Source organism: Pseudorca crassidens, chromosome 1 (assembly GCF_039906515.1).
Source record: "Pseudorca crassidens isolate mPseCra1 chromosome 1, mPseCra1.hap1, whole genome shotgun sequence".
NCBI lineage: Eukaryota > Metazoa > Chordata > Mammalia > Artiodactyla > Delphinidae > Pseudorca > Pseudorca crassidens.
Genome location: NC_090296.1, coordinates 13023310 through 13048008, shown reverse-complemented (window position 1 = coordinate 13048008; position 24699 = coordinate 13023310). Strand labels below are relative to the sequence as shown.

Here is a 24699-nt window from a genome sequence, read left to right as displayed (position 1 = left end):
GGGGCCCTCATGATGGGATTAGTGCCCTTATAAAAAAGAAGCACCAGAGAGCTTGCTCTTGTTCTTTCTACCATGTGAGACATAGGGAGAAGGCGGCCACCTACAAGCCAGGAAGAGAAGCCTCACAAGCACCCAACCACGCTGGCACCTTAACCTTGGACTTTCAGCCTCCCCCCCGTGAGAAAATAAATTTCTGTTGTTTCAGCCACCCAGTTTATGGTATTTTGTCATGGCAGCCTGAGCTGACTAAGACAGTTAGACAGAAATAATGTCGCTGATTATTACAAAAGGATCTCACACTCACAGGGTACTTACAGCCCTGTTTCAGGACCATCACCCCATGTTACAAGTTCAGTAGAATAAGGAGAAGACCAAAAAGGCGCACAAGGAAACTTTAAGGAGTGATGGAATATTCATTATCTTGAGGTGGTGATAGTTTCGTGGGGGTATACATAAGTCAAAGTGCATGAAATCATGTACCTTTAATAGTGCAGTTCATTTTACGTCAATTATACGTCAACAAAGATGTTTACCTCTGTTTTGAGGTTGAGAGATGTGCCCAAGTCCCCAAGCTAACAAGGGCACAGTTGAAACTGGGACATAAGTCAGGGGTCTTTCCACAATACCCAAGATTCATTCCGCACAGCTCGGAGAAGGGGGAGGGAAGGAGGGAGCCCCTGTGTACAGTGGCATCAGCTGACCCGTTCTGAGCTCCCCCGTCCTGCTGCCACGCTCCATAGGGCAATGACCAAAGTTCCAGCTGAGAGAATTTCTATCCCCTTCAAAGTCCAGGTTAACCTCTGGAGACTCTTAACAGAGATTTGAGGGCTTTCAGAGCTAAAAGGTAAGTGGCTTGAGAAGTTTTTCTTACAGAAGAGGGCAATCCCATGCCCACACAGCTCCTGCTTCCTGGCATCTTTGAAACTTTCAGAGGGGAAAGAAAAAACAGATGGCCATGCATAGAGGGTCCAGTGAGATACCAGTCTCCACTGGTGCCCAATGGGAGTCTAGAGGCTGTCCACCCAGAAGGCCAGGAAAATGTCGTGGTGCCAGGCTGTCGAGTGCAAGTTCAGGCAGAACAGCACTAATGAGCATTAAGGGCTGCAGTCCTCGGCTTCCGGCCGGATGCTGGCCATGCAAGGTGAATGAGCTTACGGCCCACCCTCTCACAGCTCTCAGCTGCTTGCGCTTCTGCCCCCTGGGGCCCTGGCTGCCCTCTCCTGCCAGCCCTGGCCTGCACACGTGCCCAAATGCCCTTTGGAGTCCTTTGGGAGAAGACCGCATCCCACTCTGACCTGCTGGACAGGAAAGCTGGATCCTTGGTTCTACACTCATCTCAGAGCTGTGTGACTCTGGCCAAGCTGCTTAACCTTTCTGGTCCTCGATTTCCTCATCTGCCCTGCCTACCTCATAAGGTTATTGTTGGAGTTCAGTGAAATGAACAAACGTGACAATGCTTTGAAGAGGGAGGGCAAAGCACTCTTCCTTGCTTGATGTGTTAGGAATACAAAAGCTCGCCAGAGTATGTAACATCCTGTGTTGCCGCGGGCCCTGCTGATGCAATATCCCAGTGGCCAAGTGCCCAGTGTCCAGGCCTGGATGCCGTGCCTGCTGCTTAATCACACTGCTGGACTTGGCACTGAGAGGTATGTTCACTGTTCCTCGTCAAAGGCCGGTCCCTGAAGGACACATGGGCCTTTTGGCTCTTCTGTGCGTGGCTGTTCCTTAGTGGACGCTGGGGGACAACCTGGGCTGGCAACTCGAGCATCCAGCCCTGGCACAGAGAAGCCTGCATCTGCTCTGAGCCGCTTATCACAGCAGCAAAGGAGCCAGGCGCCTGCTCCCTGCTCTATCAGCTCCCTCAACCTCCCAGCCCAGGCTCTGCTCTCAAAAGAAAATGAGTTCTCCCGGCGAGAGGAACGCAGTCGAGACTTCTTGGAACAAGCAGCAGAACCAACTTTGGAAGAGAGACTGAGAAAGAATCCAGGATCCAGCTCTTTAACGCTGATGCCTTCCTGTTTACCCAATGATTTCGATATGATTAAACTAATGGAGACATACTCTCCTCCAAGTAGCTGGCCAGGAGCCTGCCAGCCAGACCTCGAATGGTGTGACAAGGAAATGGATCCTGCAAAACCTGGTGACAGGCTCCAAACAAAGACCTCATTCTGAGTCTCCGGCGCTGCCTCCACCCTGGATGGGGCAGCTGCCAGGGCCTGGAGGCCTGGGGAGCGGGCTGGGGGCGGGGAGCTTGAGGCCAGACAGGACTTGCACTAATTCTTGGGTCTTAAGTCCCCCACTCACTTCCTGAGCAGAAGAAGCCTTCAGATGGAGGCAATAGGCCTGGAACTTGTTTTTCTTACTTATCAGTATTTGAAGCGATCATGTGAAAGTCAGAAAATGCCTTTGTTTCTTTCATTCTGTTACTGCGGGGAATGCTGGGTTGTAGGGGAGGTGACCACCACCTCCAGACGCTCTGCTAAATAACAGGCCCTCCTAACACGGGTGAGGGGAAACTGGACGGAGAGGCATCAAAGTCGCCCGTGAAAACCCCGCATAGGGTGTACCTGAATATTTCACAATTCATCCAGAATCAGAAGCCCTCTTTCCTCATCTCTCTTTGGGCCTCAGGAATTGAACTCAGGCTATAGGACATGTGAGAACATTCCAGGTTGGCCAAAAAAGCTGGCAAGGCTACTTGTGGATAGCAGATACACAGAGAGAAGCAAATCCATGAAACCATAAGCTCCCAGCTGGTGGATAACTGTGGTTCTAATTTCAGCAGTACTCAGAGGACACTCTGACATGTTTCACATAACCTCAGTTAGGATCTCAGGTTTCCGTAAACAATGGGATGGGCAGGCAGGGACAATGAGTGGAAATACACTTTAACAACAGTGTTTCCTACCAACATAAACTGTCAGACTCTGAAGAAGACAGCATCTAGGGTTTCACATTGTGTTCGAGTTGTCATTCACATCACATACCTTGGCAAGACCTCCCATCCTCGTTGAGGGTGAAACCAGGGTTGCACGTACAGGAATAAGATCCAGGAACATTCGCACACAGCTGCTGGCAGTAGCCGTAGCGACATTCATCAATGTCTGGAAACAGAATTGCAAGCCAGGTAAGATATGTTTTCTTCTCAATCACCGATGCCACCCCAGCATCATTACTGCCTGTCTCTTCTGGATCAGCATCACAAGGGGAAGCACAGCGGAACTAACACAACAACAGCACCTACGAAGTGTCAGGGATGGTGACACCCTCTGGATTCTGGGCTCAATCTCTCTACCATCCTCCCTGACCCATCTCAGTGCTATGAACACCTGAACCTATATTGAAAGTTGTAGAAGAAATTTCTGCTTAGAGTGGAACATTGGTCAAGATGGCCTCTAAGATTTTAAGCAAATCTAAGATTTAACGCTAAGGTTTATCCAACACCAAGAGTCACCCTAAGATCCTACTTAAACGTGTCATTGCCCTGGAAAGGGACAAGTTGGCTTAAAGTGTCAGGGGTATCCATAGCCTGGCTCCTGTAGGCTCTTTGCCAGCTCCACTAATGATGAATATGTCCAGCTGTCAGGAACAAGAGTGAGTGTAGGCCAGGCCAAGCTGGGTAGCGCTGTGGTCTTGAGACCTACGAATCCAGGAACACAAGGATGCCGGAGTTGGCCTTGGATCTCCTCCTTGTAGCAGAGTGGACATAAAACTCTGGATAAACACACTTCTTGCAAGCCATGATTGGCCTTTCCTGAGCAAGCAGCTATGTGGGTGAATGGTTCCTTTTAGCAGAGCCAGGCTGACATGTACCAGTCAACAGGGAGGCTGACGTCATTGGGAAAGCACTTCTTAATACCCCAAGCTGATGGGCTGACGGGCTGACAGCTGGAGAATTCACTCCTGCAGGATAGGGTGTTTCGAATGAAGCCTCCAGGTGGGGACCGAGTCTCACCTGACTATAGCTGTAACTGGTCCTTATTTCATCCTCACCTCCCCCTAAACGTTCCCCCTCTGGTACACCACTTCCTTTGGAACCAGGGTCCACCAAGGGCTCCGAAGGCCAGCTCAGAACTTGTCTCTGTGCCTGGTTTCTACTACCTACTGCCAAAAAGGACCCCATCTCCACCTTACTCATTGTTCAGCCCTCCTCAGGAACCATGCCCTGCCCTTGTCATTCTGTTTCATCTCTGAGTTGCAGCTACTTCTAACCTGGCTCACCCCACTGCCCACCAAGTGCCCTGCAGCTCCTGCTTATAAAGCACATTGACCTCTGCAGTTGCTGATCCTGACCTCCTACGTGGGTGCAGTTGGGCACGTCCCCAAGCCAGGGAGGCAGCAGGGGGAAAAGAGGGCATCTTCTGCCTAGGGGTACCTTGGAAGAAAGGCGATTCCCAGCCCCTTATTTTTCTGCAAAAGCAATGCCTGCAAAGTCGCACAGAGTGGGGGGTGGACGGCTATGGAATTTGCATTTTGAAACAGAAAGAAGAGTTTGGCTGAGAGAAGGCATGAGTTTAGCCCATACTGAGGAAAGCTCTTCACTTTGGATGTAAAGTGTAAGCAGGCCATGCATGCGGCACCACGTCAGGCCTCCAGGAGCATCCCTCCCAAAACTTCATGCTCTGTGGAAGAGAACAACCCCCCTGGTAGAGGAATGTCCCAATTACTGCCCCCACTCAGATGGGGAGAGCTTTCCTGGCCCCAAGGTCTCTGAAATCTGGCCTGTATGTCCTGGTCACCTGGTTCTCTCTAGCACCTTCTTGTGGTGGAAAAAAACTGGACTGAGAAACAGAAGACAGATTTTAGACCCACTCACTCTAACTTTGTCCAACACGTTGCTCTTCTTTGAGTCTCAGTTTCCAACTCTATAGAAGTTGGATGACATAACATCTAACACCCCATCCAGCTCTGAAATTCTACATACTGACTCTTCCCATACAAATAACTCACGCGGGTCTGCTTATGTTCAAATCAGTGGCGTCAAATTTTCCATAATAGCTGAGGTTGGTTAAAATGCAAAGCAATCATCATATTTACACATGCTCGTGTGCAGCCAGCTCTTTGGTGCCTGGAAAGGGGAACCGAGTCAAGCCTAGGCTGGCTTGTCAGAGCCCAGGATGCTCTGGACAGGGCTCTAGAGGAGACCTCAGCTCAGTCTCAATCAAGAAAGACCTGGAAAGAAGAACCTTGTTGTTTGTTTGTTTCCATGATGTTGTTTGGATTTGTTTCTCAGCTCCTCCAGGACTGACTTCCGGGAGACAGAAGAGTGTCGTAGAGGATTTAAACTAGTAGGGCTTTTCCAAGAAAACAGCAAAGAAATCTCACCCTACAAAGAGAAACTGAAGTGACAGCCAGAGATTGCTATGAATTCATTCACTTGACTAAACCAAAAACTAAAGGAGAAGAAAGGAAAACAGCCCTCCAGTAAAAATAAACAGAGAGATCATATAGCCGATGCCAACCGCAAGGGACAAAATTCTCAATTGGTGCTGACTGACTCCTTAAAAAAAGACCAGAGCTAGTGGGGTGGGCATGGGGTAGGGGCTGTGATGGGGTATTAGGAGGAGATGATATTAGACCAGATTCCACTGATCCACATTTGAGACTTGGGACATTTCTGTGACTAAGCAAGAATTCCCTTCTCTTGGTATGATTTCTAACTGGGACAGAACAACCGTCACCCCTATCACTTCCTGCCTTGGTTATCAACTTCCTAAAGGCAGAAAGAAGGTCTAGGTAGAATCAAACATGAACCCTTAAAAAGTACGTTCAAAAACTCTGATGACGACATGCAGTGATGCGGTGACGGTGGTAACTGATTTTAAAGGGTGGGACTACACGTAAGCTCAACAGCCTTCTGCCTCCCCCACCCCCAAAGAAAAGCCCGCTGCCCTTAGACCACCAGCCATGCCCACATTTCACTATACCCGACACAAGCATTAACTCTCAAGAGTTTCTGTGTAGCCCATAGAGCTGTTACCTAAGCACTGGCCTTCGAGCAGCCAATAGCCGTCAGTGCAGGAGCAGGTGTACCCTCCTTCTGTGTTGATGCAAATCTGGGTAGGGTTGCACTGGTGGGAATCCGTTGCACACTCGTCCACATCTGTAACACAGACATATTCCAAAGAATGTCACTTACATGTTTAAAGCCCTGCAGCCACTAGAGGTGCCAGCTGCTTGCTTGTCTGGCTGGGAGGCAGTTGATAATGTCCCTGGGTGATATCCAAGGAGACGGAAGCACCTCCCTAACAGGTACCACTAGGAGACCCTGACCTTTTCGGAGGGGGTAGAGCTAATCTGCTCCCTGGAAATCCACAAGGGAAATGGCCAAAAAGAGAACACACATCCTTAAGCACTTTTCTGCCATCCTAGCCCATCATTCTCTGAAAGCAAGTTCAACCATTACTTGGTTTAGAAACGCGTTTTGTATTAGGCTTACCCATTCACATATTAAACCGGTCTGTTGTGTACCTGCCGTGTGCGCAGAGCTATGATAAACACCACTGAGAACATAACAGAAGAAAAAGGAACGTCCCTCGCCAGCGGAATCTTGTAGTCAAGTCACTTGATTACATCCATGCCCCAAAATCTTTCAACGTAGAGCTCCTGTTCCTTCATGAAGCTTCCCAGAGCCCTCCAGTCTTCCTTCCACGCCAGAGCTCCGAGGGCTGATCTCTTGCTGCCCTCTGCTTACATTGGGTTTCTCCAAGCTGCTGCGTCCCCATCTGTCTGCCAGTGTGCAGGTACTTATGTCCAAGCCAGTCGGTCCCGTTTCCTTAACTGGGAGCTCAGAGCACAGAGACCAAGTTGATTTCATGGCCACATTTCTCATCTGTTGTACACAGCACTCAGAACTGTTTCACCTGAAACGAATCCTTCTTCCCTTTCTCCCCACACTGCACTCTAGAAAGAGTGCTCAACCCTATAAGCGGTCCTCCTGACACCACGCTCTTACTTTGACCTAAAGGACAAGACCCCCTAGACCTTTGGCTATGAAGGGATTCACCCAGCGCCCTGGATCCGCCTGGCCAGGCCCCACCTCTCCTCATCACTCCTGCCCTCACCTGCCTGCACTTTAGGGCTCCTGCCTTTTGCCCCCTCCTCACTACAGGCAGGGTTTGCTCATCTACCCCTTCTCCCCGCCTCTCCAGAACGGACCATCGTGCCATCGGAAATAACTTTAAAACTGCACTTCACTGAGCCTGCGCAGTGCGCCCGACTCCTCATTTTTCCTCACAGTTGCTCCATGCGGTGAGCTGGTGACCCCCACTTACATATGGGAAAAGGTGCTGAAGGTGCTGAGTCACCAAGGCCAGAGCCGAGTCCAGGCTTCTCCACCTGCTGCCTCCCAACCCCCTCTGTGCAGGAGTGGCAGAGGCCACACTGCGAGGCCCAGGCAGGTCAAGCAGAGGAGAGAGGGCTGAGCTTTTGCTACCTTTTCCTGCCCCGCCCGGAAAATTGTCTGCCTCTTGACATCACAGATGGCAGGCTGTGGTGGGGCTGGGGGGCACCTAGGATTCCAAAGTGTAAGCTCCTTGGGTAGCACGGGTGTGCACTCAGGAAGCAAGCACAGCTGGTCCAGTGAAACGTTCAGCCAGGTAAGCGATGGTCTCCAGGCTCCAAGCGACACCACCACAATCCACCACCATCGGCATCACTGGTCAACACCGATGACGCTGGTCCGTTCCCATCGCACCCTCAATGACCAGCCCGCAAAACATGGACCACCTCCAAGAACCCGCTTCCAGGGCGGCAGCAGCCTCTGCTCCACCCTGACACGTAACGACGCGCAGCCTCGGTGGCAAAGACCCGCCGCCGTTCTCAGCTGCAAGAGCTCCTGCCTTTGCCCTGGGCCTCGCTTCCAGCCCCAGGTCTGCCCACCCAGCAAAGCCTCCCAGGGGAACCGGCCAGCAGCCGCTCCTACTCAAATCCATATCGAAGCCTGGGATAATAAACAACACCACTATTGGCCAGCACATATTTACATTTTTTCAGCGGGAAGTGATAGATGGCAATTGTACCCTGGGAACAACATTGCCTTAGGAATTTGTGCTCTTTTTCCTGCTTCAAGGGGAACGCAGGGTGAGGGAGACTTAAGGGGCAACAGAACTGTTAGAGAGACTTGGTGATAGCAAGTTCCCAAGGCTCTGTGCTTGTGTAAACTGGGTGCACACAACGTGCCCCCGAAGTCCTGCACAGTGGAACCAAACGCTCAGGAGGGGCCAGACTGGGCTCAGAAGGGCACGTGAGGTCTAAATGTGTTTGCGCACGTGCAAACTATTCAAACCCAGAAACAAAATCTCTAAAGTTTAAAAAAAAAAAAAAACTCCACCACTTTTACTGAGTTAAAGAATTAACTCAGTTATACCACATTTCTGTTGATGTACGTTCAAAAACCTCCTTGAATTGATTGATTGAATGGGTTGAATCAATCAACTGACACTGGATTGTCAACATAAATATATTTTGAGAACTCAATAAGTTTGGAGTCTTTGGTGGATGTATGTCCCATCTTTATAACCTCAAAACATACCTGGGGCTTCCCTGGTGGCGCAGTCGTTAAGAATCCGCCTGCCAATGCAGGGGACACGAGTTCAAGCCCTGGTCTGGGAAGGTCCCACATGCCGCGGAGCAACTAAGCCCACGAGCCACAACTACTGAGCCTGTGCTCTAGAGCCCGTGAGCCGCAACTACTGAAGTCCGCGCGCCTAGAGCCCATGCTCTGCAACGAGAAGTCACTGCAATGAGAAGCCCGCGCACCGCAACGAAGAGTAGTCCCCGCTCGCCACAACTAGAGAAAGCCCACGCGCAGCAACAAAGACCCAACACAGACAAAAATTAAAAATTAAAAACAAACCTGGTTTAACCTGGGTCCATAGTAAATGTTTAATAACTATTTGGTGAATGAATGAATGAATGAATGAATGAACACATGGGCAACAAACTTTAAGGCCTTTGAGCCCCCAGACAAGCTTTTCCCAGCCAACTTGCTGACAAGTGCCTGGACTTTGAAAACCACCACCCCACAGAAAACCCCCATCAGCTTGCACACCTGTGGGGCTGAAACTGGGGAAGTTCATGCTGTGGGTTCCACACGAGGCTAAAAGACTCATCACACATTGCAGCTCACAGCTAAATTGCTTACATTAAATACATTTGACTTAAATAACAGAAGGAAAAGTACGTTGAACACTCCAAGGACATTCTTTGGCTAAGGGGCCTTTTCTGCATCAGTGGAAAAGTACAAGTTACGGCAACCTGAGTAAGTGTCATTATCCTTGGACGCAAACCATGCCTGTTACTCCTTTCCTTTTCTGTGGGATGTTTAGGAAACATCCCTTAAGAGAAAAGAATGCTGGGTTCATTCAATCATTCATGTACTCATTCACTTATTAATTCTTCATGTTCTACTGTGTGTGTGTGTGTGTGTGTGTGTGTGTGTGTGTCCTCCTAAATTTCTAGGCCACTGGGAGAGCTGGTGTCGAGTGCAGTCCCTCTAGCTGTATGGTTCACGGAAGCAGAGGGTCCCTCCAGGGGGCTGTGGCCCTGGGCAGCTGCCTGGGCCCTTCGAGGATTCCAGCACAGCAGCCATGGCTCATCTCTCCCCAGCTGGGACAACATCCCCCCACCATCCAGGCGACCAGCACCCTGGCTACTGAAGGAAAGTGCTCACTGACATCTCCAAAACCAGATCAAAGCCCAGCACTGTGCCTACCCAGGAAAAAATCATCCTCCATGTTGAGCAGCACAGCTCTGCTGCCCCACGCAGCTCTGAGCTGTCACTCCTTCCTTCAGACATCCCCAGGGTAGCCTTCAATTACACTCTCAATCTCAAACAACAACTGCTCATGTACGAAAGTCCTCAAAGCAGTCAACCTCATTTCCTTGACACCCTTCCAGAAGGCAGAAGTGAGCTCCCGGCCTTGGGACAGCAGCCTGCACGGCAGGGATATTCATGTAGGATGTCATACCGATAGCTGTGTCCCATGTCCCCAGCAGGTGTGCTAAGGCAGTGTGAGTGAAGAACGTCCTTCCAGTCCCGTCAAGATCTCACAGAGGGGCCAGATGGAGGAACTGGGCTCAGACTTCAGAATACACCTGCCCAACAAACTGGAACAACAAAAGGAACAGAATCTTCCAGGCTGAGACCTTAGTAGACATTTCTCCAAAGAAGACATACAGATGGCCAGTAGGCGCATGAAAAGATGCTCAACATCACTAATTACTAGAGAAATGCAAATCAAAACTACAATATGGTACCACTTCACAGGGATCAGAATGGCCATCATTAAAAAGTCTACAAATAACAAATGCTGGAGAGGGTGTGGAGAAAAGGGAACCCTCCTGCACTGCTGATGGCAAGGTAAGTTGGTGCAGCCACTATGGAGAACAGCGTGGATGTTCCTCAGAAAACGAAAAATAGAATTAGCATATGACCCAGCAATCCCACTCCCGGGCATATACCCAGACCAAACTATAATTCAAAAAGACACATGCACCCCTATGTTCATAGCAGCACTATTCACAATAGATAAAACATGGAAACAACCTAAATGCCCATCGACAGATGAATGGGTAAAGAAGATGTGGTACACGTATACAATGGAATACTACTCAGCCATAAAAAAGAATGAAATAATGCCATTTGCAGCAACATGGATGGACGTAGAGATTATCATACTAAGTGAAGCCAGAAAGAGAAAGACAAATACCATATGGTATCACTTATATGAGAAATCTAAACTATGGCACTAATGAACCTATCTACAAAACAGAAACAGACTCACAGACATAGAGGACAGACTTGTGGTTGCCAAAGGGAAGGGGGGTGGGGGAGGGAAGGACCAAGGGTGTGGGGTTAGCAGATGCGGACTAGTATATATAGGATGGATAAACAACAAGGTCCTACTGCATAGCACTGGGAACTATATTCAATATCCTGTGATAAACCACAATGGAAAAGAAAATTTAGAAAAAGGAATGTCTATATGTGTATAACTGAGTCACTTTTCTGTACAGCAGAGATGGACACAACATTGTAAATCAAATACAGTAAAAAAAAATAAAATTAGAATCTTTTAAAAAAATTTTAAATTTTATTTCTCTTTTTATACAGCACGTTCTTATTAGTTATCTATTTTATACATATTAGCGTATACATGTCCATCTCAATCTCCCAATTCATACCACCACCACCACCACTCCCCCCCACCCCACTGCCACTTTCCAGGCTGACTTAAGGGACAACATGAGAAAAGGCCACAGCCTACAAATCTGCTAGAAGGTTTAGCCCTTGGAGCAGGAGTTCTGTGATGGAGGCAGGTGGTGATTGGCAGGTCCCCCCTCTCTCTTGTCAGACGGAGTTCTCACAGGGCGTCGTGACTATCATGCTATTGGTTTATGCCTATTATATGTCCTTCCTTGGGAGTGGGTTAGTTCTCAGCATACAACCCATTTTTCTGTCCCCCGTAAAACTAATGGTTCCAAGTATGATCTTAGGGTTAACTCACAGGTTGTTATATAAAAATCTCTACTGGCAGGTATAATGGACAACATACTGCTATAAATATGCATGAATATGTTTGAATACAAATAATATGCGTATGTACGCCAGCTACTTATTATATTTGAATGTACATATTATATACCTACACGCATTTACATTTCAGCATTCCTAAAAGTTCAAGGGAAAATAGTTAAACTGTTTTCATAACACAAATTCTCATTGAAATAAATATCCTTTAAAAACGGTAAAACAAAGCAAAACAAAACAAAAACTAATGGTTCCGCCACACCCACAGGGAGAACATTTCCTAAGCCATTCTGCCAGCACTAAAGCTTAAGAGAAAAAAGACCAAAGGGCTGTGACTTCCCCAGAAAGGGCTACTGGGTAAAAAAAATAAGAACTTTGAGAGGCAGGCAGAGCTGGGTGTGAATCCAGGCTCCTGCACTTAATAACTGAATATTACTGACAAGTTGATTGATCTCAGGGATGCTCAGATTCTCTGCAAAATAGAGCTGCAGCAGCCTGCCTCCTAGGCTGCCATGAGAGTTCACAAATCAGCGTGTTCGCAGGTCCCACCACCATTGCCTGGCGCATAGGAGGTGCCCAGGAAATTATAGTTCCCTTCCCCGGTGAGGTGCTGTTTCTAACAGCCAAGAAAGATAGGGGAAGCTTGGTTTCCAATACTGTCAATAAGGCAGGGCTGACTTTGTGAGCCTGTGTACACACCCTCGGCTGAATGTCTCCGTTCTTGAGTGAGAACGGCCATCAGCCAAAGGGAAACATTCTCACTGGGTGACACGGGGAGAAACTGTCGAAAAACGTTCGGAAGACTGCACCTTTCCAAAGTCCTCCATGAGTCCTTTTTTGGACACGGCCGAATCACTTCCTTGGTAGTAAATTTTTACCCAGTGAAACAACATGTTTTCCCAGCCCGTTTTTGTTCCTTCCTCGCTCAAGCTAATGGGGCTTGATAAGAAAGAAGAAAATAACAAGGCACATTCCAACGCCTCCAATTGAAGCCAGTTTTAGGCCTGCTGCTGGGCTGGATGGGGGCCAATTTTCATCAAGACGACCTCAGTGAAGGCTGGAAGCTACACAGACAGGACAGACTTCCCAAACACCTGCTTAATTAAAGAGCTCAGCATTTGAGAACTTGCTTGTTGAATTCCCAGGATGTCTGCATTCCACGTGTCTTATAGGTCCTGGGCAGTCACCAGGAACCAGATTTTTCTGTGTTTACAGCATTTGTCCCAGTCCTTGATATCAAGCTTAGAATACAAAGCTTGCTCGTTTTGTGCCTCTAATTAGGCAACAAATATGTGATCCATTTTCCAAACAACTAAAAATCCTCTCCTTCTGGATGAAACCAGCTGGACTGTAGCTTCCAACCTCTGCACGGGTTCTATTTTTCTATCCATAAAGCGAGAACTTGGAGGAGAGCTCCGAAAGGCCCTTCTAGCCGTGCCTTCTACAGAAACAAAGTATGAAGATAATGGGGGTCACATTGTTTGGTTCTTGGGTAATTATTTTCATCCAGAGTGCTTGGTAGACATCAGCTGACTCTAGCTGCTTTCAAACTGGGCAGGGAACTGGCTAAGCTCATTCAACTTTTTTTTTTTTTTTAAACGTTTTTGCTCATTCAACTTTTGACAACGTATGAATTGTTACTGCAGTTCCAGGGGTGGGGTGGGAGCGAGGGGTTAGTGACATATATGTTCCTTCTTGAGCATCATGAATTGTCCTGAGAGGAAGGGGACAAGGCTGCTTATTGCCAATGTAGACATGTTTGTGTTTTTTTGTGTGTTTTTTCTTTTTTTGCGGTACGCGGGCCTCTCACTGCTGTGGCCTCTCCCGTTGCGGAGCACAGGCTCCAGACGCGCAGGCTCAGCGGCCATGGCTCACGGGCCCAGCCGCTCCGCGGCATGTGGGATCCTCCCGGACCGGGGCACGAACTCGTGTCCCCTGCATCGGCAGGAGGACTCTCAACCACTGCACCACCAGGGAAGCCCGACATGGTATTTTTTTAAAGGGCATGAGGCTTTAGCCATTATTGTGATTATAAACCAGACAAACATGGAGCTCAAACTAGATTGTCATTTACCAAAAGTCCTGCCGTTTGCCCATCAACAGAGAAGGATTTTTGAAACTATACAAGTCAGTGGTTCCCAAACCTAGCTACACAAGAGAATCACTGGGCTAAATCAGAAAGTCTAGGGTGGAGGATTGGAAAGCTGTTTAAAGTTACCTAAATGATTCCAATGTAAAGCCATATCTGGAACTTGCTGTGCCAGACGAGTACTTCTTAAACTGTAATGTGCATATGAATCAGTGGGGATCTTGTTGAAATGCAGGCACTAATTTGGTCAGTTCTGCATTTCTAAGTTCCAAGTCTGCTGGCCCAGGAACCACACTTCGAGAGGCAAGGTGCTAGATTATTGTGGGTGATGTTTGGTTCTCTATCCATGCAACTTACTCAGAGTTTAAGAAGCTGTTCAGGAGAGTCTAGGAGGGAATTAAGGGTTCAAAAATCAAGCTGGCAATCCCTAACCAGATTATTCTCTAAGATCAAACCTGCTGGTTACAATAGTATTGTGATTTTTAGAGTCTTATTCAAGAAGTTCTCAGCACAGCCTAAACCACAGTCTAAAAAATGCTTTTCTGGGGCTACAGACTCAGCCATTACTCATGTCCACCTGCAGCGGCTGGGCCCAGAGCACTGTGTACCTTCAGAAGGTTCTCCTCCTTTCAGTTTGCTGGTGGTGTTTTGATTGCCTAAGAGTTAACTCAGTTCCCTGAATCTTAACTAAGTTCTTGGCAATACTGGCCCCCAAAGTGATGACAAAAAGTGCAAAAGATTCCAATTAGGAGCAAAGACAACGTTTTTCCTTCAATACCGACCATCCCTTGTTCAGTAACGCAGTCTATAAATATCATAGCTCTTAAATCATGTCATCTCCACCGCATCTCCCCATAGGCTCTGGCTCCCCTTTCCCTCTGAGCATATTCCTCCCCCATACCCTTCTCTCCTGATGCTGTCACAGTTCACGGTGTCACCGTTGTCCTGAACCTGGGGCTAGAAAGCTTAGCCACCCTTAAGTCCTTCCCCCCAAACCCTACTCTCACACAATTCACATCCTGGAAATTCTGCAAATTCTTTCTTTCCATCCCTTACCCCCAAATATTCCAAGGCCTTGCTGTCTTTTCTCTAAACGGTTGGAATAACTCTGTACTAGTCTGCCGGCCTCCAGCCTCTCCTGCTGGAAGCAAGTGAAACACAACCTGCAGAATGATCCAAGACATGGAAACGATCATGGGGCCCCACTGCTCAACACTTCACTCCCCTCCTTAGAAACCACACAGCTTTCTTTTTACACCTCGGCAACAGAGCACGTCAAGCCTACTTTTATACTCACACATGTGCTAATTAAACACATCTGGTTTTATAGCATTTCACACTGTATGACAGAATTAGCTGTGCAGGGCTCCATCTCCCTCCACCAAACCGCGAGTTCCCGGAAAACGAGAAATGGGTCTCATTCACATTTGTGTCCTAAGCACCTAACATAGTGCCTGGTGTGATGGAGAGCATGGAAGTGAATGATACTGGAAATGAAGATACTTTGTCCTTGGACTTTTCTGAAGGCAAGAGGGGGAAGTCAGTTATACCACAGGACAAGAGAGGAAGCCAGTTGGGCCAACCACCTCTTCAGTGGCCCCATGTCTCACGCCATGGGATGGAGGATATCTGGGAACAGTGCCCGCCCAGCAGAGCCCCAGGCCACCACCTCTAGTGCCCGGGGCCTCATCCCTGTCCCAGTCTTTGCCCAGGGCTGATCTGAGAGTGTCCTCAACCTCCAGAGGCTTTGACACGCCATGTGCTTGGCCTGATGGAGGGAGTTATGCTTCCTCCTTCCTCATAAAGAGCCGTACATCTCAGACGAGGAAGAAGTTTATTCTCAACAATCACAGGAGGGAGGAACATCAGAGGAAAGAAAAGACACACCTTTTCCTGGCCTGAAAATGGGCACCAGCAGGACCCCTTAGGGCAAAACCAGCCCAATCCATTTTGCAGGCTCAGGACCAAACCCTTGGCCTGGTGCAGGCTGTGAGATTACCAGGGTATGCAAATTCACCCCAAGGAATCAATCAGCCTGTCGTCAGCAGCAAACACTCCCTGCCAGTCCCTCTCAGAGCACGAGAATGGAATCTGCACATGTTCTCCTCCCCACGCCGGGGTCAGAGACTCTGCTACCACTTCTGACTCCATCACTAACTAACCAGGGCACCCATGTATATGTCATTGGCCTGCATTTGCTTCCCTGCCTCTGAAATGGGGCCACCATCACCTGCCCTCCTAGGACTTGCAGGCTAGTGGGGAAGGCAGGCGGTGAACAGAAACCAGTGTGGAGAGCACTGCAGAGGGCTATGGGAACACATAACAGCGAGTGTCCCACATCTGGGAGGTGAGGCCAGGTCTTGACCACGGACAGTGACATAGGGGAACACTTCCTTCACATACACCCATTCCTGGAACCCTAGGACAAGGGAGGGGAGTCACAGATGGCTCTTTCAACATAACAAGTTACAAGCAGCAGGCAAGCAGGTGATTAAGAATATAAATATTTCGAGAGAACTTCAAGGGGGCGGAGGAATAAGACATGGAGATCACCTTCCTCCCCACAAATACATCAGAAATACATCTATAGGTGGAGTAACTCCTACAGAACACCTACTGTACGCTGGCAGAAGACCTCAGACTTCCCAAAAGGTAAGAAACTTCCCACGTACCTGGGTAGGGAAAAGAAAAAAGAAAAAACAGAGACAAAAGAATAGGGACGGGACCTGCACCAGTGGGAGGGAGCTGTAAAGGAGGAAAGGTTTCCACACATGAGGAAGCCCCTTCACTGGCGGAGACAGGGGAGGGGTGGGAAGTGGGGAAGCTTTAGAAACACGGAGGAGAGCACAGCCACAGGGGTGCGGAGGGAAAAGTGGAGAGATTCCCGCACAGAGGATAGGTGCCGACCTGCACTCACCAGCCCAAGAGGCTTGTCTGCTCACCTGCTGGGGCGGGCAGGAGCTGGGAGCTGAGGCTCGGGCTTTGGAGGTCAGATCCTACGGAGAGGACTGGGGTTGGCTGCGTGAACACAGCCTGAAGGGGTTAGTGAGCCACAGTTAGCTGGGAGGGAGTCTGGGAAAAAGTCTGGAGCTGCCAAAGAGACAAGAGACCATTTCCTCGGAGTGCGCGAGCAGAGGGGATTCAGAGCACCGCCTAAACGAGCTCCAGAGACGGGCACAAGCCGTGGCTTTCTGCGCGGACGGGCATGAGACGCTAAGGCTGCTGCTGCCGCCACCAGGAAGCCTGTGTGCGAGCACAGGTCACTGTCCACACCTCCCCTCCCGGGAGGCTGTGCAGCCCACCACTGCCAGGGTCCCGGGATCCAGGGACAACTTCCCCGGGAGAACGCACGGCGCACCTCAGACTGGTGCAATGTCCCGCCGGCGTCTGCCGCCGCAGGCTCGCCCCGCATCCGTACCCCTCCCTCCCCCCGGCCTGAGTGAGCCAGAGCCCCCGAATCAGTGGCTCCTTTAACTCTGTCCTGTCTGAGCCGGAACAGATGCCCTCAGGCAACCTACACGCAGCGGCGGGTCCAAATCCAAAGCTGAACCCCAGGAGCTGTGTGAAAAAAGAAGAGAAAGGGAAATCTCTCCCAGCAGCCTCAGGACCAGCAGATTAAATCTCCACAGTCAACTTGATGTACCCTGCATCTGTGGAATACATGAATAGACAACGAATCATGCCAAATTGAGGAGGTGCCCTTTGGGAGCAACTGTAGACTTGGGGTTTGCTTTCTGCATCTAATTTGTTTCTGGTTTTATGTTTATTTTAGTTTAGTATTTAGAGTTTATTATCATTGGTAGATTTGTTTATTGATTTGGTTGCTCTCTTCCTTTTATGTATAGATATATATGTATTTTTCCTTCTCTTTTCGTGAGTGTGTATGTGTATGCTTCTTTGTGTGAAGCTGTATAGCTGTGCTTTACCAGTTTTCCTAGGGTTCTGTCTGTCCGTTTTTTTATTTGTTTTTGTTTTTCGTATAGTTTTTACCACTTGTTATCATCAGTGGATTTGTTTTTTGGTTTGGTTGCTCTCTTCTTTCTTTTTTTATTTTTCTTTTTTAAATTACTTCTTAATTATTTTTATTTTTAATAGTTTTGAACATTTTATTTTAATAACTGCATTTTACTTTTATTTATTTATTTTTTCTTTCTTTCCTTCTTTTATTCTCCCTTTTCTTCTGAGCCATGTGGTGGGCAGAGTCTTGGCGATCTGGCTGGGTGTCAGGCCTGTGCCTCTGAGGTGGGAGAGCCAAGTTCAGGACATTGGTCCACCAGAGACCTCCCAGATCCATGTAATATCAAACAGCAAAAGCTATCCCAGAGATCTCCATCTAAACGCTAAGATCCATCTCCACTCAATGACCAGCAAGCTGTAGTGCTAGACACCTATGCCAAACAAGTAGCAAGAGAGAAACACAGCCCCACCCATTAGCAGAGAAGCTGCCTAAAATCATAATTATGTCACAGACACTCCAAACACACAACTGGACATGGTCCTGCCTACCAGAAAGACAAGATCCAGCCTCATCCACCAGAATACAGGCACCAGCCCCCTCCACCAGGAAGCCTACACAACCCACTGAACCAACCTTACCCACTGGGGGAAGACACCAAAAACAACGGGAACTACAAACATACAGCCTGCAAAAAGGAGATTCCAAACACAGTAAGTTAAGCAAAATGAGAAGACAGAGAAATATACAGCAGATGAAGGAGCAAGGTAAAAACCCACCAGACCAAACAAATGAAGAGGAAATGGGCAGTCTACATGAAAAATAATTCAGAGTAATGATAGTAAAGATGAATCAAAATCTTGCAAATAGAATGGAGAAAAGACAAGAAACGTTTAACAAGGACCTAGAAGAATTAAAGAGCAAACAAACAATGATGAACAACACAATAAATGAAATTAAAAATTCTCTAGAAGGAATCAATAGCAGAATAACTGAGGCAGAAGAACGGATAAGTGACCTGGAAGATAAAATAGTGGAAATAACTACCGCAGAGCAGATTAAAGAAAAAAGAATGAAAAGAATTGAGGACAGTCTTAGAGACCTCTGGGACAACATTAAATGCACCAACATTCAAATTATAGGGGTCAGAGAAGAAGAAGAGAAAAAGAAAGGGACTGAGAAAATATTTGAAGAGATTATAGTTGAAAATTTCCCTAATATGGGAAACGAAATAGCTAATCAAGTCCAGGAAGCACAGAGAGTCCCATACAGGATAAATCCAAGGAGAAACACGCCAAGACACATATTAATCAAACTACCAAAACTTGAATACAAAGAAAAAATATTAAAAGCAGCAAGGGAAAAACAACAAATAGCATACAAGGGAATTCCCATAAGGTTAACAATTGATCTCTCAGCAAAAACTCTGCAAGCCAGAAGGGAGTGACAGGAAATATTTAAAGTGATGAAAGGGAAAAACCTACAACCAAGATTACTCTACCCAGCAAGGATCTCATTCAGATTCAACAGAGAAATTAAAACCTTTACAGACAAGCAAAAGCTGAGAGAATTCAGCACCACCAAACCAGCTTTACAACAAATCCTAAAGGAAATTCTCTAGGCAGGAAACACAAGAGAAGGAAAAGACCTACAATAACCAACCCAAAACGATTAAGAAAATGGTAATAGGAACATACATATCGATAATTACCATAAATGTAAATGGATTAAATGTTCCAACCAAAAGACATAGACTGGCTGAATGGACACAAAAACAAGACCCATATATATGCTGCCTACAAGAGACCCACTTCAGACCTAGTGACACATACAGACTGAAAGTGAGGGGATGGAAAAAGATACTCCATGCAAATGGAAATCAAAAGAAAGATGGAGCAGCAATTCTCACATCAGACAAAATAGACTTTAAAATAAAGACTATTACAAGAGACAAAGAAGGACACTACATAATGATCAAGGGATCAACCCAAGAAGAAGATATAACAATTGTAAATATTTATGCACCCAACATAGGAGCACCTCAACACATAAGGCAAATGCTAACAGCCATTAAACGGGAAAATCAACAGTAACACAATCATAGTAGGGGACTTTAACACCCCACTTTCACCAATGGGCAGATCATCCAAAATGAAAATAAATAAGGAAACACAAGCTATAAATGACATATTAAACAAGATGGACAAAATTGATATTTATAGGACATTCCATCCAAAAACAACAGAATACACTTTCGTGTCAAGTGCTCATGGAACATTCTCCAGGATAGATCATATCTTGGGTCACAAATCAAGCCTTGGTAAATTTAAGAAAATTGAATTGTATCAAGTATCTTTTCCAACCACAACACTATGAGACTAGATATCAATTACAGGAAAAAATCTGTAAAAAACACAAACACATGGAGGCTAAACAATACACTACTAAAGAACCAAGAGATCACTGAAGAAGCCAAAGAGGAAATCAAAAAATACCTAGAAACAAATGCCAATGCAAACACGACAAACCAAAACCTATGGGATGCAGCAAAAGCAGTTCTAAGAGGGAATTTTATAGCAATACAATCCTACTTCAAGAAACAGAAGCATCTCAGAAAAACAACCTAGCCTGACACCTAAAGCAATTAGAGAAAGAAGAACAAAAAAACCCTATAGTTAGCAGAAGGCAAGAAATCATAAAGATCAGATCAAAAATAAATGAAAAAGAAATGAAGGAAAGAAGAGCAAAGATCAATAAAACTAAAAGCTGGTTCTTTGAGAAGATAAAAAAAATTGATAAACCATTAGCTAGACTCATCAAGAAAAAGAGGGAGAAGGCTCAAATCAATAGAATTAGAAATGAAAAAGGGGAAGTAGTAACTGGCACTGCAGAAATACAAAGGATCATTACAGATTATTACAAGCAACTCTATGCCAATAAAATGGACAACCTGGAAGAAATGGACAAATTCTTAGAAAAGCACAACCTTCCGAGACTGAACCAGGAAGAAATAGAAAATATAAACAGACCAATCACAAGCAACAAAATTGAGACTGTGGTTAAAAATCTTCCAACAAACAAAAGCCCAGGACCAGATGGCTTCACAGGTGAATTCTATCAAATATTTAGAGAAGAGCTAACAGCTATCCTTCTCAAACTCTTCCAAAATATAGCAGAGGGAGGAACACTCCCAAACTCATTCTATGAGGCCACCATCACCCTGATACCAAAACCAGACAAAGATGTCACAAAGAATACAGGCCAATATCACTGATGAACATAGATGCAAAAATCCTCAACAAAATACTAGCAAACAGAATCCAACAACACATTAAAAGGATCATACACCATGATCAAGTGGGGTTTATCCCAGGAATGCAAGGATTCTTCAATATATGCAAATCAATCAATGTGATACACCATATTAACAAATTGAAAGAGAAAAACCATATGATCATCTCAATAGATGCAGAAAAAGCTTTCAACAAAATTCAACACCTATTTATGATAAAAAAATAACCTCCAGAAAGTACGCATAGAGGGAACTTACCTCAACATAATAAAGGCCATATATGACAAGCCCAAAGCCAACATTGTTCTCAATGGTGAAAAACGAAACCAGGACTTCCCTGATGGCGCAGTGGTTGAGAGTCTGCCTGCCGGTGCAGGGGACACAGGTTCAAGCCCTGGTTTGGGAAGATCCCAAATGCCGCGGAGCAACTAGGCCCGTGAGCCACAACTACGGAGCCTGTGTGTCTGGAGCCTGTGCTCCACAACAAGAGAGGCCACGACAGTGAGAGGCCCGCGCACCATGATGAAGAGTGGCCCCCCTCGCTGCAACTGGAGAAAGCCCTTGCACAGAAACGAAGACCCAACACACCCAAAAGTAAATAAATAAATTAATAAATTAATTTTTTTAAAAAAAACTGAAACCATTTCCTCTAAGATCAGGAAAAAGACAAGGTTGTCCACTCTCACCACTATTATTCAACACAGTTTTGGAAGTTTTAGCCACAGCAATAAGAGAAGAAAAAGAAATAAAAGGAATCCAAATCAGAAAAGAAGAATTAAAGTTGTCACCATTTGCAGATGACACGGTACTGTACATAGAGAATCCTAAAGATGCTACCAGAAAACTACTACAGCTAATCAATGATTTTGGTAAAGTAGCAGGATACAAAATTAACGCACAGAAATCTCTTGCATTCCTCTACACTAATGATGAAAAATCTGAAAGAGAAATTAGGAAACACTTCCATTTACCACTGCAACAAAAAGAATAAAATACCTAGGAATAAACCTACCTAAGGAGACAACAGACTTATATGCAGAAAAATTTAAGACACTGATGAAAGAAATTAAAGATGATACAAATAGATGGAGAGATATACCATGTTCTTGGATTGGAAGAATCAACATTGTGAAAATGACTATACTACCCAAAGCAATCTACAGATTCAATGCAATCCCTATCAAACTACGAATGGCGTTTTTCACAGAACTAGAACAAAAAATTGCACAATTTGTGTGGAAACACAAACGACCCCGAATAGCCAAAGCAATCTTGAGAAAAAAAAAATGGATCTGGAGGAATCAGGCTCCCGGACTTCAGACTATACTACAAAGCTACAGCAATCAAGACAGTATGGGTCTGGCACAAAAACAGAAATATAGATCAATGGAACATGATAGAAAGCCCAGAGATAAACCCACGCACATATGGTCACTTTATTTTTTATAAAGGAGGCAAGAATATACAATGGAGAAAAGACAGCCTCTTCAATAAGTGGTGCTGGGAAAACTGGACAGCTACATATAAAAGAATGAAATTAGAACACTTCCTAACACCATACACAAAAATAAACCCAAAATGGATTAAAGCCCTAAATGTAAGACCAGACACTATAAAATTCTTAGAGGAAAACATAGGCAGAACACTCTATGGCATAAATCACAGCAAGATCCTTTTGGCCCACCTCCTAGAGAAATGGAAATAAAAACAAAAATAAACAAATGGGACCTAATGAAACTTCAAAGCTTTTGCACAGCAAAGGAAACCATAAACAAGACAAAAAGACAGCCCTCAGAATGGGAGAAAATATTTGCAGATGAAGCAACTGACAAAGGATTAATCTCCAAAATTTACAAGTGGCTCATGCAGCTCAATATCCAGAAAACAAACAACCCAATCCAAAAATGGGCAGAAGATCTAAATCGACATTTTTCCAAAGAAGATACACAGATTGCCAACAAACACATGAAAGAATGCTCAACATCACTAATCATTAGAGAAATGCAAATCAAAACTACAATGAGGTATCCCCTCACACCAGTCAGAATGGCCATCATCAAAAAATCTACAAACAACAAATGCTGGAGAGGGTGTGGAGAAAAGGGAACCCTCTTGCACTGTTGGTAGGAATGTAAATTCATACAGTCACTATGGAGAAAAGTATGGAGGTTCCTTAAAAAACTAAAAATAGAACTACCACATGACCCAGCAATCCCACTACTGGGCATATACCCTAAGAAAATCTTAATTCAAAAAGAGTCATGTACCACAGTGTTCACTGCAGCTCTATTTACAATAGCCAGGACATGGAAGCAAACTAAGTGTCCATCAACAGATGAATGGATAAAGAAGATGTGGCACATATATGCAATGGAATATTACTGTCAATGGAATATAGTCTGTCATACAGAGGAGTGAAGGAAGTCAGAAAGAGAAACACAGATACCATATGCTAACACATATATATGGAATCTAAAAACAAAAAAAATTGGTTCTGAAGAACCTAGGGGCAGGACAGAAATAAAGACACAGACGTAGAGAATGGACTTGAGGACACAGGGAGTGGGAAGTGTAAGCTGGGACAAAGTGAGAGAGTGGCATGGACATATATACACTATCAAATGTAAAATAGATAGCTAGTGGGAAGCAGCCACATAGCACAGGGAGATCAGCTCGGTGCTTTGTGACCACCTAGAGGGGTGGGAGGCCAACATAAGAGGGAGGAGATATTGGCATATATGTATACATATAGCTGATTCACTTTCTTATACAGCAGAAACTAACACAACATTGTAAAGCAATTATACTCCAATAAAGATGTTAAAAATAAAATAAAATGGTCAAAAAAAAAAAAGAATATAGATATTTCATCCTGAGACCAGCCCCCCCTGCTGGTCTCCTCTCCCGCCCCCCACCCTCTATGGTCCAAAGCTCCCTGCTCCTCATCACTAGCCGATGGCCTCAGCACATCAGAGAATAACTGCTGAGGCTACAACTGAAGAGGAGGTGAAATTCCAGGGGATGGGAGGAAGAGGGGAAAAGCAGGTAGGGACCCTGAAGGTAGGGGAGAGGATGCCAGAGAGAGAGAGAGAGTCTGAGGGATACTGTCTGCTGACTGAGGGGGCCACATGTCCTGAGAGTCTGGAAGTGAGGGCCCCACCCCAAACGGCACAGGACTGAAAGAGCCACACATGCTCCCCACCAGTCTTTGGACTTGGTAGGAGTTGGATTGTATCACTTAAACCTAAAATAAATATTTGAACTTATTAAACACTTTTCAGGATTGCATGTTCATCTAGCTGATGGAGTAGGGGCTGCCTTCTTCCATCCCCCACCCTGTGGTCACTAGCAGACATCTGGATTTCTCTAGTTCAGACGGCAGGGAGGTGAAGGAGCTACATGCAGGGCCAGCCAACTAGCTGGCCTACCGACCAATCTAGCTCTCCCTCCCACCATGAAGAGCACAGCGCCCAAATCCCAGGGCCAAATAACACAGCTATTCAGGATTCATTTACGCCACGCCCATTCACTGGGAGTCAACACTGCGGTAGGTACTAGGGATTCAAAGATAAATGACATGTGGGCCATGTCTGTTTACAGTCTAGCAGGCAACAGATAAGGGACCAGATAATCCCAATTCAGTAGGGTAAGTGTCACCCGGAGAAAAGAATGAGGGTACTTCCAGGAAGAAGATACTTTCTGGAATAGAAGATATTTGGGTGAATCTAGACAGATGATGTGGCAGAGGCTGCCACAATTGGATATTGCCCTCCAATATCCATTCTCCCAACTAAAGACTGAATTTTTCAGCTTCCCTTACAGTGAAGTGT

The 24699-nt window shown here is 46.1% G+C and overlaps 1 protein-coding gene across 2 annotated transcripts in view; it reads right to left on the bottom strand.

Annotated features, from left to right (window-relative positions):
• FBLN5 (fibulin 5) overlaps nt 1–24699 on the bottom strand; it is an 83279-nt gene that overhangs the window by 19008 nt on the left and 39572 nt on the right. For both annotated transcript variants that reach the window (XM_067727511.1, XM_067727505.1), the window contains exons 5-6: nt 5981–6103; nt 2988–3104 (exon numbers count right to left, since the gene is read on the bottom strand). In XM_067727511.1, coding sequence (XP_067583612.1) covers nt 2988–3104; nt 5981–6103 — 240 coding nt within the window. The remainder of the gene's footprint in view (nt 1–2987; nt 3105–5980; nt 6104–24699) is intronic.